The sequence below is a fragment of the Notolepis coatsorum genome (assembly GCF_963971535.1).
Source record: "Notolepis coatsorum genome assembly, chromosome: 4".
In the NCBI taxonomy this organism is placed as follows: Eukaryota; Metazoa; Chordata; class Actinopteri; order Aulopiformes; family Paralepididae; genus Notolepis; species Notolepis coatsorum.
In genome coordinates this window covers 90,963,265-90,978,917 of record NC_140168.1, presented here as the reverse complement: position 1 = coordinate 90,978,917, position 15,653 = coordinate 90,963,265, and the positions used below count along the sequence as shown (strand labels likewise).

General features: G+C 42.3%; 1 protein-coding gene across 1 annotated transcript in view; it reads right to left on the bottom strand.

Moving 5' to 3' along the window:
* The window catches only part of LOC311226609 (uncharacterized protein), a gene marked incomplete at its 3' end in the record, with an annotated part of 103,509 nt that overhangs the window by 48,384 nt on the left and 39,472 nt on the right, over positions 1-15,653 (bottom strand). Inside the window, exons 6-11 of the mRNA XM_084312028.1 lie at positions 12,932-13,003; positions 11,316-11,378; positions 6,075-6,101; positions 5,938-5,982; positions 3,854-3,889; positions 1,495-1,575 (exon numbers count right to left, since the gene is read on the bottom strand). Of these exons, the coding sequence (XP_084168154.1) occupies positions 1,495-1,575; positions 3,854-3,889; positions 5,938-5,982; positions 6,075-6,101; positions 11,316-11,378; positions 12,932-13,003 (324 nt within the window). The remainder of the gene's footprint in view (positions 1-1,494; positions 1,576-3,853; positions 3,890-5,937; positions 5,983-6,074; positions 6,102-11,315; positions 11,379-12,931; positions 13,004-15,653) is intronic.

Sequence of the window (15,653 nt, the reverse complement as noted above, 5' to 3'; positions counted from 1 at the left end):
AATACTTCCCAAAGGTCAGTGAATACCACGACCACAACACCCGAGGGAGCTCCACAAATCATGTCCAACCCAGATTCGTCTCAAACAAGGGACTAAACACGTTCCGCAATTATGCCACATCAATGTGGAACGCCCTACCCACAGCCGTAAAACATTTTTGAATCACTACCCACCTTCAAAACCGCTCTCAAAGAGCACCTACGGGAGGCTGCGATTCGAGACTGGCCCCCGTAATTGTCTGAACCCCCCTCTCACCCACCCACCCCCTCCTAATGTACAGTTTGCTCCCCCTCGTATGTATATATTTAGGATCTGTTAGGATCTGTTTAACAGTACTGTATATTTGCATATCTTGTATGTCACAAATGTAACAATACTGTATATCTGTATGTCATGTATGTCATAAATGTCATGATTAGATTAGATGATTAGATTAGATTATTACATGGCGTTTTCACATTCGCCGAAATGCTTGCTTGTGATTGGTCAATAGCCCCCCGACAGCGGTCATTATCAGACAATAATGACCGCTGTGGGACAATAATGACCGCTGTGCGCAGCTGTTCGCAATCAAGCCCACTGACACACACTGTTTCAGTGCAATTAGACACTGCCGGTGTTCTGCTGCCGGCGATGACAGGGGGCGGAGCCAGAACGCAGCCAGAACCAGTGTTGCGAGTCGATGTAAAATGAATTAGGTATATTGTTAGTAAGTTAGCCATGTAATAAGCGGGATAATGTATAGCTATACTCGATCATTGTCGCAAAATAATTGACCTTCACTGACGTTTAAAACACCTCGCCGAGGCGGCTCGGTATTTTAAACTCTGTGTCGGTCAATTATTTTGTATGTATGTATGTATGTATGCTGCTGAGTCTGTGCTGTCCTGCCGAGGCTGTAACGGCTGATGTCGCCACCTTTTTTATTTATTTATTAAATAATTTTGCCTTTGTAGGGCATATTATGTATATCATGTATATATGAACTGGATAATGTATGCAAGCATGTTAACCTTATGGAAAAGGGAAAAAAAGAGAGAAATAAAAGATTTTATATTTTTTTTATAAAATAAAAGATTTACTATGAGTCATTTAATTTAGACAGCAACGTTGTGTATCACAGTTAGCAATAGCTCTTCTAGTTGTCAGGCTAAGTCAACTATGTGACCCCAGGGTTAAGTGATGTTGCTGTGTTAAACTGAGACATGCGAGGGGTGCGTGAAAAAGATGCCAAGGAGGCTATGTACACAACACACACTAATCTGAATACTACCCTTTAACCCTTTCACTACCACACTACAGAAGGTTAACCCTTTACTATCATACTACAGACGGGTGACCGTCTGTAGTGTGATAGTAAAGGGTTAACCGTCTGTATTGTCGCAGTGAAAGGGTTAAAGCTAAAATAACCCTTTCCTGTCCTTGTGAGGTCTGATCAATGAAAAGTCCTGCCAAGCGAGGACAGGGAAACAAGGGACAGGGAAACAGCCTTACCTGCTTTCCTCTCTTCCCTGGCCGCCCGGTGGGCCCTCGCTTCCCTGGGACCCCCGACTCCCCCTTCGGCCCAAACTCTCCCTGCAGGTGCATGTGAGTGGGGGGGGGGGGTTGAGAGAAACGGTGAATGCAATAGCAATAGCACACTGAAGCGTAACTAAATGCTTGGTCATTCTTCTGCCCAAGTGGTGGATATTTCCTCTGCCCCCCCCAGTCTGTGATGTGAGAGTATTATCTCCACGTTTAGGGCTGCACGATTCTTGCTAAAATGTGAATTATGATTTTTCTCTCTAAGAATTGAGATCCTCGATTTAGGGCTCCACGATTCTCTCACACGATTCTTATTTTTCGTCATCATTTTAAAAAAGTTAAGTAAAAAGTAAACATTATTTTTTTCTTTTGGGTAAATTTTTTTTAATAAAAAATCTTCATAATTTAGAAATGAGATCTCATAGGTCTATGAATCAAGATCGCGATATTTTTTCCGATTACCGTAATTTTCGGACTATAAGCCGCGGCTTTTCCCCCCATTTTTCGACCTTGCGGCTTATATAACGGTGCGGCTAATCTATGGATTTTTACAGCTAACTGGGCGCGCTCCCTCAGCTCTGTGACCGTCAGATCAGACTCCTAAATCTGCTGCAGCAGTGCACGTCTTGCCCCTCCTCCTCCTCCCCCTCACAGACCCACGTCAACAAACCATTACGGCAAGAGTCTAGTGTATGAGCAGCTCAGAGCTCCTAGCTGGCGCTGGCTAACTAGCGTGGCTATCGTTCTGTGAGCTGGCGTTGGTACCTGGCTGGCTAACTAGCATGGCTATCGTTCTGTGAGCTAGTGTTGGTACCTGGCTGGCTAACTAGCGTGGCTATCGTTCTGTGAGCTGGCGTTAGTACCTAGCTGGCGCTGGCTAACTAGCGTGGCTATCATTCTGTGAGCTAGCGTTGGTACCTGGCTGTCTAACTAGCGTGGCTATCGTTCTGTGAGCTGGCGTTAGTACCTAGCTGGCGCTGGCTAACTAGCGTGGCTATCGTTCTGTGAGCTGGCGTTGGTACCTGGCTGGCTAACTAGTGTGGCTATCGTTCTGTGAGCTGGCGTTAGTACCTAGCTGCTGCTAACTAGCGTGGCTATCGTTCTGTGAGCTAGCGTTGGTACCTGGCTGGCTAACTAGCGTGGCTATCGTTCTGTGAGCTGGCGTTAGTACCTAGCTGGCGCTGGCTAACTAGCGTGGCTATCGTTCTGTGAGCTGGCGTTAGTACCTGGCTGGCTAACTAGCGTGGCTATCGTTCTGTGAGCTGGCATTAGTACCTAGCTGGCGCTGGCTAACTAGCGTGGCTATCATTCTGTGAGCTGGCATTAGTACCTAGCTGGCTAACTAGCGTGGCTATCGTTCTGTGAGCTGGCGTTGGTACCTGGCTGGCTAACTAGCGTGGCTATCGTTCTGTGAGCTGGCGTTGGTACCTGGCTGGCTAACTAGCGTGGCTATCGTTCTGTGAGCTGGCGTTGGTACCTAGCTGGCTAACTAGCGTGGCTATCCTTCTGTGAGCTGGCGTTAGTACCTAGCTACCGTTACTGTTTATTAACAAAAATGTTAATAAATGGGAGCTTCCTCAAACAGCCATCTCTTTCCCGACAATCCCCTCTGTGCACGAACCCTTACATATGGTAATTAAACATTAAAACACCTGCCGCTTATAGTCCAGTGCGGCTTATATATGTACACATCATTCAATTTAGCTGCTGTGGCTTATATTCAGGTGCGGCTTATAGTGCGAAAATTACGGTAATTGTGCAGCCCTACTCCACGTAGTATCAAAGTCTATCGAGTTGCAGTTTCTGTATGAAAGGTGCAATACAAATAAAGTTGTATTATTATTATTATTATTATCTATCTATCTATCTATCTATCTATCTATCTATCTATCTATCTATCTATCTATCTATCTATCTATCTATCTATCTATCTATCTATCTATCTATCTATCTATCTATCTATCTATCTATCTATCTATCTATCTATCTATCTATCTATCTATCTATCTATCTATCTATCTATCTATCTGTCTGTCTGTCTGTCTGTCTGTCTGTCTGTCTGTCTATCTATCTATCTATCTATCTATCTATCTATCTATCTATCTATCTATCTATCTATCTATCTATCTATCTATCTATCTATCTATCTATCTATCTATCTATCTATCTATCTATCTATCTATCTATCTATCTATCTATCTATCTATCTATCTATCTATGAATGAATTCCTGGAAAACAAAGTTGCACACTCAATATTTCAATATTTCAAATTGCAATATTCAGCCAAAAGAAACATTAATAGTATGAGAACAATCCATACGGTCTTACCTTCTGCCCGAGCATCCCAGGCAGACCAATGGACCCCTGGAGAGAGAGACACATGAACAGATTATTATCTGTCGAGGCTTGATGTGTCACAATCACGGCGAGAGCCTCCATCTCTCCACCTGCTTCCACGCCCTTATATGGGCAGCTTCCGACGCCATCTTCCCCACGCTGTGATCTGGCAACAATCAGCCCAGCTGAGAGTCGTCAGCTCATCACCGGCCCGGATATCAACCCTGCGGATCCTGCTCCTGGTCGTCTCAGTGTTATTCCATCTAACCTAGGTACGAGGACGTACCCAGCTTGCCTGCTCTGTCTGTATTGCCTGCCATGTCCTAACCTCTGTTCTCCCTGTGCCCAGGACCACCACTCTCGGCCGACGCTGTCTCCTGACTTACCACCCGCCCGGACGTTCCTGAGAAACTCAAGCAAGAGTCACTACTCGTCCAATGTCGCACATTCTTGTATATTCTCTATTGCCTTGTCTGCTCGGAACCCAAAGGAATTAAAACCTACCTAAAACGCTCCATTCTCTCTCTCCCTGTGTTCTGCTATTGGGCTCCGCCACCGCTGCCCTAACAGGATGATGCCCTGTCAGCTGACCAGAACCCACTGTAACCATAGCAACATGATGATGCCCTGTCAGCTGACCAGAACCCACTGTAACCATAGCAACATGCTGTGCACAACTTCAGAGGTCTAGTAAACATGTTATATTATGGTAACAAAGTACCAGGAGTATAATATTATGTTAACAAAGTACCAGTAGTATAATAGTATGTTAACAAAGTACCAGTAGTATAATATTATGGTAACAAAGTACCAGGAGTATAATATTATGTTAACAAAGTACCAGGAGTATAATATTGTGTTAACAAAGTACCAGTAGTATAATATTATGTTAACAAAGTACCAGTAGTATAATATTATGTTAACAAAGTACCAGGAGTATAATATTGTGTTAACAAAGTACCAGGAGTATAATATTGTGTTAACAAAGTACCAGTAGTATAATAGTATGTTAACAAAGTACCAGTAGTATAATATTATGGTAACAAAGTACCAGGAGTATAATATTATGTTAACAAAGTACCAGGAGTATAATATTGTGTTAACAAAGTACCAGTAGTATAATATTATGTTAACAAAGTACCAGTAGTATAATATTATGTTAACAAAGTACCAGGAGTATAATATTGTGTTAACAAAGTACCAGGAGTATAATATTGTGTTAACAAAGTACCAGTAGTATAATATTATGTTAACAACGTACCAGTAGTATAATATTATGTTAACAAAGTACCAGTAGTATAATATTGTGTTAACAAAGTACCAGGAGTATAATATTGTGTTAACAAAGTACCAGGAGTATAATATTGTGTTAACAAAGTACCAGTTTTATTATATTATGTTAACAAAGTACCAGTAGTATAATATTATGTTAACAAAGTACCGGGAGTATAATAGTATGTTAACAAAGTACCGCGAGTATAATATTGTGTTATGTTAACAAAGTACCGGTAGTATAATAGTATGTTAACAAAGTACCAGTAGTATAATATTATGTTAACAAAGTACCAGTTTTATTATATTATGTTAACAAAGTACCAGTAGTATAATATTATGTTAACAAAGTACCAGTAGTATAATATTATGTTAACAAAGTACCAGTAGTATAATATTATGTTAACAAAGTACCGGGAGTATAATATTGTGTTATGTTAACAAAGTACTAGTAGTATAATAGTATGTTAGCAAAGTACCGGGAGTATAATAGTATGTTAACAAAGTACCGGTAGTATAATATTACGTTAATATTATGTTTAAAAAGCATAAGAACAAATAGCCTATTATTTGGCAGTTAACTTTTAGAATTAGAGGTAAGGAGAAAATGGGGATTTAAGAGTAAAATTGTACTGAATGTGTCATTGGGAAGGAAAGTAGAAGCCATTCTGGAAGGATTTCCCATCAGGTCTGAAGACGGTTGACGGTTTGTTAACATATATATCCTCATTAGTTCCTCTGTACTTCATAGAGAAAAGCGTTACCATGCGTTCCTCGAGAGAAGACACGTCTCTAGTACCAACCTTGTCTCCCTTTAGCCCAATCACCCCAGAGTCGCCGCCGGCCCCCTGCCAAGACACACGAGAAACAAGAACATGTAGTTTGAGAGAAAGAAGGATTGAAGGGTGAAAATGATGAATGAAATATTGAGTGAGTCTACCTTCTCTCCTTTGTAACCAGGCAAACCCTGGAAAGAGAACGGAAATAATTATATTTAGTCATGTATTCAGGTGAAATTGTATCAGTAAATTGGTCATTAAAGGAACACCGCAACATTATGGGACATTTGCTTACCGTCTTCTTATCTGGCTGCAAGCTATAGCCTAGCTTAGCACAAATAAATGGAAGTGGATACGGATGGGCTATAGCCTAGCTGTTGGCCAAAAACACCTCTTCAGGGCCCTCATGCATCAACGTGTTCTACGCACAGATCTGTGCGTAACCCGTGCGTACGATCATTTCTAAGCAAAGAGTGGGATTCATCAACTTCAACTTGAACTTGACTTCGTGCTTACATCTACGCACATTTCGGACCTGGCGTACCTCGCGCCCAGTGGTAGAATATATTATTACAACAAGGAAATGAGCTTCTGTGCATAATAACACTGGATGTTCTATGAACCGTAGTTCATTATAGTTCATTGTAAAATAGCAACAGTAGTGTAATTATGGTCAAAACCCTATAAATAGCATTTGGAATAATAGATCTTTCTCTCAGAATGAATGCAGCATGTCATATATGTTACGATGAATTGAAAATGGGGGACCCGTGTAAACAAGACGAAAGTCTTTCTCTGGTCTGCATCCCCTTAACAATTGTATGTATTGAGCTGTACTGTACTGTACCCATTCTGCAATCTGTTAATAAAGTTCTCATTCATTCATTCATTCATTCATGGTTTATATAGCGTTATCGGAATATACGGGGTGTAGGCTACTGACTGACTGCGCTCCGCGTAGCTTGATTGATTGATTGATTGAAAAGTTTATTAACAGATTGCAGAATGGGTACAGTACAGTACAGCTCAGTACATACAATTGTTAATTGGGGATGCAGACCAACTTTCGTCCTGTTTACATCAGGGTCCCCCATTTTCAATTCATCATAAATCATAAAGCTCAACTCGTTATTATTTTGCGCACAGACCGCCGAAACACGGGAACGTTTTGATTATATTTAAAAGGCTTTACGTTAAACGAAACAAGTGGAATTTCGAAGCTGTAAGCAGAATAAGTCATATGAATATAGTGTTCTTCCCCCTTTTTACTGTACAAGAAAGAATAGAAAACGCATTGCAATGACACCATGCAGATAGTGGACAGACTATATGATGGAATTCAAGTTCATGTATTGAAAGGCAGGATACATCATACATGCAGTGAGATTCATTGTTCTTGTATATGCTCTCGTATTATATTGTTTATATAGGCTACCCAATACTGACATCAAAATAGATTGTAGTAGTATGCCTCTAGAAATCATGCAGCAGGTAGAAAATTGACGGGAGATCCATCGCGATTTGGAATAGAATTGAGGAGAACTTTAATCCGTGGGTATTAATCAAACAACACGGGAAAAGGCAGTCATATTCCAGCGCGGTCTTTATTAGCCGACAACAAAATAGATGCCTCTAAAAATCATATAGCCAATCGAACACAACTAATAAAGGCATTCATATTGTACAGCACGGTTATAATGACACACAACACAACCAACGCCAAACAGTGGTCAACGAACGGTCTTTATTAGTATTTTGAGCTGTCCAGGCAGAATTGCAGCAATGGTCTTAGGGAGCCGTTGATATCTGACATCACCGTTTACAAATCCGCCTTTTATTTATCCACCTCCGTTACGAGGACCTCCACCTCGGTGTCTGTGTAGTTTCTCTTTTTCGTTCGCTTTGCCATCCTCCAACATTCCACGCACAGGGATTCCCTCATGGTATTTGAAGGGGAGGGCCTGACCATATTTGGTTGGTCGGGGCGGTTTTGGTATGCAAATACGTGAAAGCGTGCACGAGCTGCGGCGCAGGGCCAAGGTGGGATTCATCATGACAGGTGTGCGTAGAGCCTGCTTACGCACGTGTGATGAATGCCGACTTCCCTGTGCGTGCGCTAGTTCTAAATTCCGTGCTTACGTGTGGAAGTAGGTCAAGGTCAAAGTCCACGTTGATGAATGAGGGCCCAGGAGTTTTAAGCGAGGCTAGTGGTCCGTATCCACTTCCACTCATTTGTGCTAAGCTAGACTTGCAGCCGGATAGCTTTCTACTGAATGCACAGAGAGGAAATTGGTATTTATCTTCAACTATGCCATTTTTCGTCTTATACACATGGCCCAGAATGTCAGTAAAATGTAATGTTTTCCTACCAGGAGTGTTCATAATGTAGTCTTGAGATGGCTAGCCCTGGGTACCCTGTGTTTTGTCTAAGACCAGTTCACTCTAGATGTGAAACTGCTTCACATCTATGAATGAATGAAAACTTTATTAACAGATTGCAGAATGGGTACAATACAGTACGGCTCAATACACACAATTGTTAAGGGTTGCAGACCAGAGAAAGACGTTTGTCTTGTTTACATCAGGGTCCCCCATTTTCAATTCATAGTGACATTTATGACATACACAACATACATGACATCATGACATTTATGACATAGGGACATACATGACATACAGGTATATAGTACTGTTACATTTGTGACATAATATATACATACGGTGGGGAGAAAATATATACATACGGTGGGGAGGAGACTGTCTATTTGGAGGGGGTGGGGGGGGTTGGACATTTACGGTGGGCAGTTTCGAATTGCAGCCTCCCGTAGGTGCTCTTTTAGAGCGGTTTTGAATGTGGGTAGGGATTCACAATTGTTTACGGCTGTGCGTAGGGCGTTCCACATTGTTGTGGCATAATTGCGAAACGTGTTTAGTCCCTTGTTTGTGCCGAATCTGGGTTGCACATGATTTGTGGAACTCCCTCTGGTGTTGTGGGCGTGGTATTCACGACCTCTGTCGTCTACTAGTCTAAGCCATCCTAGGTTGTCAAAGTGGGCAGGGGTGAGGTGGGTTTTAGGAGTAACGTCAAGTAGTATTCTGACCAGTTTGTTTTGTGATGTTTGTAATCTTGTTTTTAGCACCTTTGAGGTGCTTTGGTACCATGAGGTGCAAGCATAGTCGTATCACTATGACACTGTGTCCTTATCTTGCCAGAGTCCTTAGTTACCATAGCAACCAATCAGTGCACGATTCCCAGCCTTTTGGCTACTACTATCACTATTACTACTACCACCACCACTTCTACCACTACCACCACCACAACCACTACTACCACCACCACTAGTACTACTACCACCACTACTACTACTATCACTATTACTACTACCACCACCACTACTACTACTATCACTATTACTACTACCACCACCACTACTACCACCACTACTACCACTACCACCACGATTATTACTACTACTACTACCATCACTATTACTACTACCACCACTACTACTACTACTATCACTATTACTACTACTATCACTATTACTACTACCACCACCACTACTACCACCACTACTACCACTACCACCACGATTATTACTACTACCACCACTGTTGTGAAGGGCCAGATTAAACCGAATATATATATTTATTATATATATATATTAATTGTATTTGTATATTCTCTAATATTCCTTGATATCCCTTGTATATTCCTTGTACAATATGCATTGAATATCCATTCTAGCCTACTGAACATCCCATAATAGTCTCCATTCTACTATTGGTCGAGACCTTGGTGCCAGGCTGCCATACCCCCCAGACCCAGTTCAAACGTACAGCTCAACATGTACGAACAAGTCCTAGTTCCGCGTAGGAATCTGGCTACCGCACCACTAACGGTACTATTTGTTCATAGTGCGTATATATACTGCGCTACGAAAGTAGGACTTCCTTTTTAGTCCAGTTTCTTACCCTCCAATAGAGTGACAGACGTAAAGCCTCCCCGCGACGCCACGTGTGGGAGTAAGGCCAAGTTCGGCCTACCATCGGTATTGAGACATCGTGTATATTAATATTTGAATAGTCATATTTGGCACTATATCGTCGAGTTGGACGTAGTCTATTAAGCTAATAATAGTCTATTCATATGTAGTGCTTCGTGCGGTGAGAATACTATCGTAGTCAGTACCCCATCGTTTCGGGCAGAGAACTGGCTGCTTATCCAGGGTGGCCGACCCCATGTGAGGCTGCACCCGAGGAGCCCCAGAGCCGACGAGCGAGTGGACCTGCATACCGGATTATTCTACCGACGACAGCCCGCCTTCCCAGGCACGGATTATGCTTTGTGTACAGTGATTATTCCATGGATAAAGACCCCCGACACTGCCGTGTGTTGGAACCCCCCCCCCTGGAGAGGACGCAAGGTGAGGAGGCGCTCTGCAAGACGAGGTCGCTTCACGTCTCTCCTCCGTGGACCGGAGAGAGCCGGCCCACAGAGAGTCCAGCTGCTTTCATCTGTGGTCCAAGGATCGCTGGCGCATTGAACTGCACTAGTGTGGGTTCACCCAGGATACCCTTAGCCGGACGAGGCAGCCAGACTCTACCCCCCCCCCCCCTCCTACTCCTGTTGTCTTACAAGCGACCGGATTAACCCCCCTAGTGTATCCAGTTCTATAATCATTAAAGTATCATTGCTATTATTCCTTAACTATTCCAGGTCGTATATGTACCACCTGCGCCTTCAGAGATTGGACATTCTCTATTGATATACCAACGAATACTCATTTGCCATAAAAGTGCATCCTATTTCAAATCATAAATGTAATTAAGTGATTGCTCTACATACCTTTTGCTATGTATTAATTATTATTAAACGCAGACTTTCGACTTGGTACATTTGTGTTGGATCGTTTCATCTACGTGGGAGTGTTTACCATAATTATTTATGCCTAGTACTGGGTGGCCAGAGTCTAAAGTACAAGAGGTAGTGGTAGTAAGTATCATATCTAACAATACAGTCAGGGAATTGTACCCCTCAGTTACAACCACCACTACAACTACGATCACTATTACCACCACCACTACTACCACCACGATTATTACTACTACTACTACCATCACTATTACTACTACCATCACCACTACTACCACTACTACCACCACTATTATTACTACTACTACTACTACTACTACTACTACTACTACTACTACTACTACTACTACTACTACTACTACTACTACTACTACTACTACTACTATCACCACCACAACCACAACCACTACTACTACCATCACTATTACTACTATTACTACTACTACTACTACTACTACCACCACCACCACCACCACTACTACTACTATTATTGGTATTTGTTTGAGTGTGAGTGATTTATACAGACCTTTGTCCCTGGCAGCCCCCTGGTTCCTGGTAACCCCATTAGGCCTGGGTCACCTTTCTCCCCCTGAAGAGAAATATGACACATATAAATACACACATATGACACAATATACTACTACACAAATCACTATAATAGTCTCAATTAGGGATGTCACAATATGAGATTTTGGTGGCACTGTTATTGTCAGAAGAAATATAACGGTTTTGCAGTTTTCACAGTGTCTACATTATGGAAGGAAAAAGACACACAAGCATTTTTTATAAAGATTTTTAAAACAATCTGAAATGGCATCATGTCCTTGGAGATTAACAGCATATTTTGGCTTTGGCTTGATATGATGAAGGAGCATATTTCGTGGACTTGGCAAAGGACTCTTCAAAGGTTGATTGAGCTGCAGTTGCAGCAGGACCAGAAATCATTTTAGAGAAAAGTTAATTAAAAAAGAGAATTAGCTTAATCCATGTCAGAGAGAGAGAGAGAGAGAGAGAGAGAGAGAGAGAGAGAGAGAGAGAGAGAGAGAGAGAGAGAGAGAGAGAGAGAGAGAGAGAGAGAGAGAGAGAGAGAGAGAGAGAGAGAGAGAGAGAGAGAGAGAGAGAGAGAGAGAGAGAGAGAGAGAGAGAGAGAGAGACCTATTAGCCGATTCAATTATTTTAGAATATAGTTTAGTTTAGTTTTATATTTGGCGGGTATAAGGCTGATATGTCAGTCTCTACTCTTCAGGTAAGTAGCACGTCGCACACACAAACAAACCACATCGTGCGCACACACACACACAGGACCTAAATGGTAAATGGCTGCCTTTTATATAGCGACTTTTATCCAAGGCGCTTTACAATTTGTTCCTCACATTTTACCTGTTCACTCACACATTCACACACCGACGGTGGGAGGCAACCATGCGAGGTGCCATGCGAGGTGCCAACCTGCTCATCGGGAGCAATTAGGAGGTTAAGTGTCTTGCTCGAGGACACTTCGACACGCTGCCCGGGGGGGAGCGGGAATCGAACCGGGAACCTCCGGATTACCAGACGACTGCTCTACCTCCCGAGCCCCAGTGGACGTGCACAAGGTATACCGCAGGATACACCTCTCTGCCATGTTGTGCACGCATATTTAAAAGCCAGTATACCACGGCCCTCAGTGATGAACCATGTGGACTCATAATATCACGTGGACTGACTTGACCCAGCTCGCATCCCCACCAAGCAGAGTCGATCTGCAGCGCCGACGCACCACTTTCAGTCAGTGCAGGGAAGTATGTTGTGGGACAGTTTACCTACCACCATTCGAGAATGTCTAACCTTTACTACTTTTAAACAAAAGAAAATGGTTTCTAGAACACCAAGCATGTGACCATATATAGGACCTTTATGGTCTTGGTCCTTTTAGCTTTGTAGCAATTTTTTTGAAAAATGATTGTTCTTTTGTTTTAACATGCTTTTGTATTGCTCTGTTTTTGTATTTTATATGTTTTATGTTTGGGGACTGGGGATGAAAATGTGCATCTCTTGCAAAATCCTGTGTATTGTGCATTAATAGCTACATGTTGTCCCTTCCAAATAAACGAATACACGAAATGAAAAGCATCACCTTCCAAGGAACGACCGGAGACTTACCTTGGGTCCGTCTGTTCCGGGCCCCCCCAGCTGCCCCACCTTCCCTGGCAGGCCCGGGCCTCCGCTGCGACCCTACACACCAACACAGCAGAGAAGCTGGACTATCAGCACATATAGTCATAACATGTCTAATCAACATAGAATTACAAAAATGTGACTATAATAAATGGTAACTGTAATCTTGCCCCGACTCCCATCACCATCCGAGGGGATGAGGTGGAGATGGTGGCGACCAGTGTTGTATTCGAGTCACTAAATCTCGAGTCCGAGTCGAGTCTCGAGTCCCCAGTGTTCGAGTCCGAGTCACCAAAGAAGAGCCAGAGTCGAGTCTGAGTCGAGTCTCCAGTGTTCGAGTCCGAGTCCAAGTCCGAGTCACCAAAGAAGAGTCGAGTTCCCATTACCCTAGTCCGAGTCATCAATTTTTTTATTTATTTATTTCCTTTTTTTCCGATTTTTCTCCCATCCCACTGTTTTAGTCGTTATGCCAATTCCCAACCCCCTTCCTGGTTGTTGCGCACCCCCCCCCCTACTGTTGGTCCGGGAGGCCGGAGACTGTCACATGCTTTCCTCCGACGCATGTGCAGCCAGCCGGCAGCCAGCCAGGCAGCGCAGATTCTCACCGGGAGAGTGTAACGTGTGGAAGGTCACACTACCTCCCTCCAGGTCCTACCCTCGCTGTGCAGGCGCCCCGACCGAACTGTAGGGGTCGCTGTCCACAACGCCCAGGACCCACCCATCAGCTTTCCCACCCCTAACAAAGAACTAACGGCAGCAGAACTCGAGAACTACTAGGAATGTCTGATCACTGAGTGTGTCTGACTCCCACCTAAACTGCACTAGACTACTACAGACTACTACAACTAGACTACTACAACGCATAACGAATGACGTATATCACACCAGTTGGGGTACCTTATGTATACTGCACCTGTGTATACTGTATAGTATATACAGTGTACGTACTCATAGTATATATTTAGATTCTAGTGTTTATTGTAACCATATTTATTGTCATGTATAACATAACTGATAGGGCATACAGACCCTCATCTGCACCTTTGATCACACTGCCTACTTGCTCAGATGTGTATATTCAGAGTTAATTATATTGTTTACACTGTCTATTTTAACTTTTCTATTGTACTATAATTCTATTGCCTTTATGTCTTCTACTATTATCCCTGCCCATATCTGTACCCCCCCCCCCTCCCACATGCTGCTATGATGCCTGAATTTCCCCAAGGGGATCAATAAAGGAATATCTTATCTTCCCAGCAAAAAGCACACCATTATCACTTCAATATGTTTTTCAATGAACGTGAGAATAATGATGCAAAAAGGATCATTCCCTTCGACATCGTGAATCATATCGCAATTGCAATTCGCAAGTAGATATTTTTTTACAATAACATTTTACTGCAATAAAAATGATTGGGAATGAGGTGAAAACGTGATCTGTAAAACATATCTATGTATATATATATTTTTTGTATTGCGGATGATAACAAAGTTTTCCATTGGGGACATAATTGCAATATATCGCAATATTGTGATATTACATAGTATAATTTGTATATATTCGTATCGTGGGATTCCCACCCCTATTGTATACACATATTCTGGGATATGGCTGAGCAAACGTATCTGGAGATAGAACGTTTGATGATAGATGCAGAGAGAAGTGGGAAGAGATCAGTCTAGTGCTATACATGGAACACAGATTAGTCTAGTCGTCGCTGGCAGAGGAAAACCTCGTAACTCCAAAAACCCAACTTTTCAGGAGATGGAAAAAAAACGAACACAGATTTGAGGGCGAATAGAGTTACGAGGTTTAGACAGATGATCGGTTTAATGCTTTCCCATTGTTTAAACTTTGTAAAACCACACACACATACTGTATGGAGGATGATCTACTGAGTTGATTTATATAAAAAAAATTAAATATATATATTTTTTTAATGGATTACGAGGTTTTCTTCCACCAGCGACGTAGTGCTATACATGGAACACAGATGAGTCTAGTGATATACATGGAACACAGATGAGTCTAGTGATATACATGGAACACAGATGAGTCTAGTGATATACATGGAACACAGATGAGTCTAGTGATATACATGGAACACAGATGAGTCTAGTGATATACATGGAACACAGATGAGTCTAGTGATATACATGGAACACAGATGAGTCTAGTGATATACATGGAACACAGATGAGTCTAGTGATATACATGGAACACAGATGAGTCTAGTGATATACATGGAACACAGATGAGTCTAGTGATATACATGGAACACAGATGAGTCTAGTGATATACATGGAACACAGATGAGTCTAGTGATATACATGGAACACAGATGAGTCTAGTGATATACATGGAACACAGATGAGTCTAGTGATATACATGGAACACAGATGAGTCTAGTGCTATACATGGAACACAGATGAGTCTAGTGCTATACATGGAACACAGATGAGTCTAGTGATATAAATGGAACACAGATGAGTCTAGTGCTATACATGGAACACAGATGAGTCTAGTGATATAAATGGAACACAGATGAGTCTAGTGATATAAATGGAACACAGATGAGTCTAGTGCTATACATGGAACACAGATGAGTCTAGTGCTATACATGGAATAGGGGGTTAATGATTAACACAAAGAAATGTGGAGCCCAGTTGTGAAGCACATGCGAGAGAAGCTGCATATCCCACC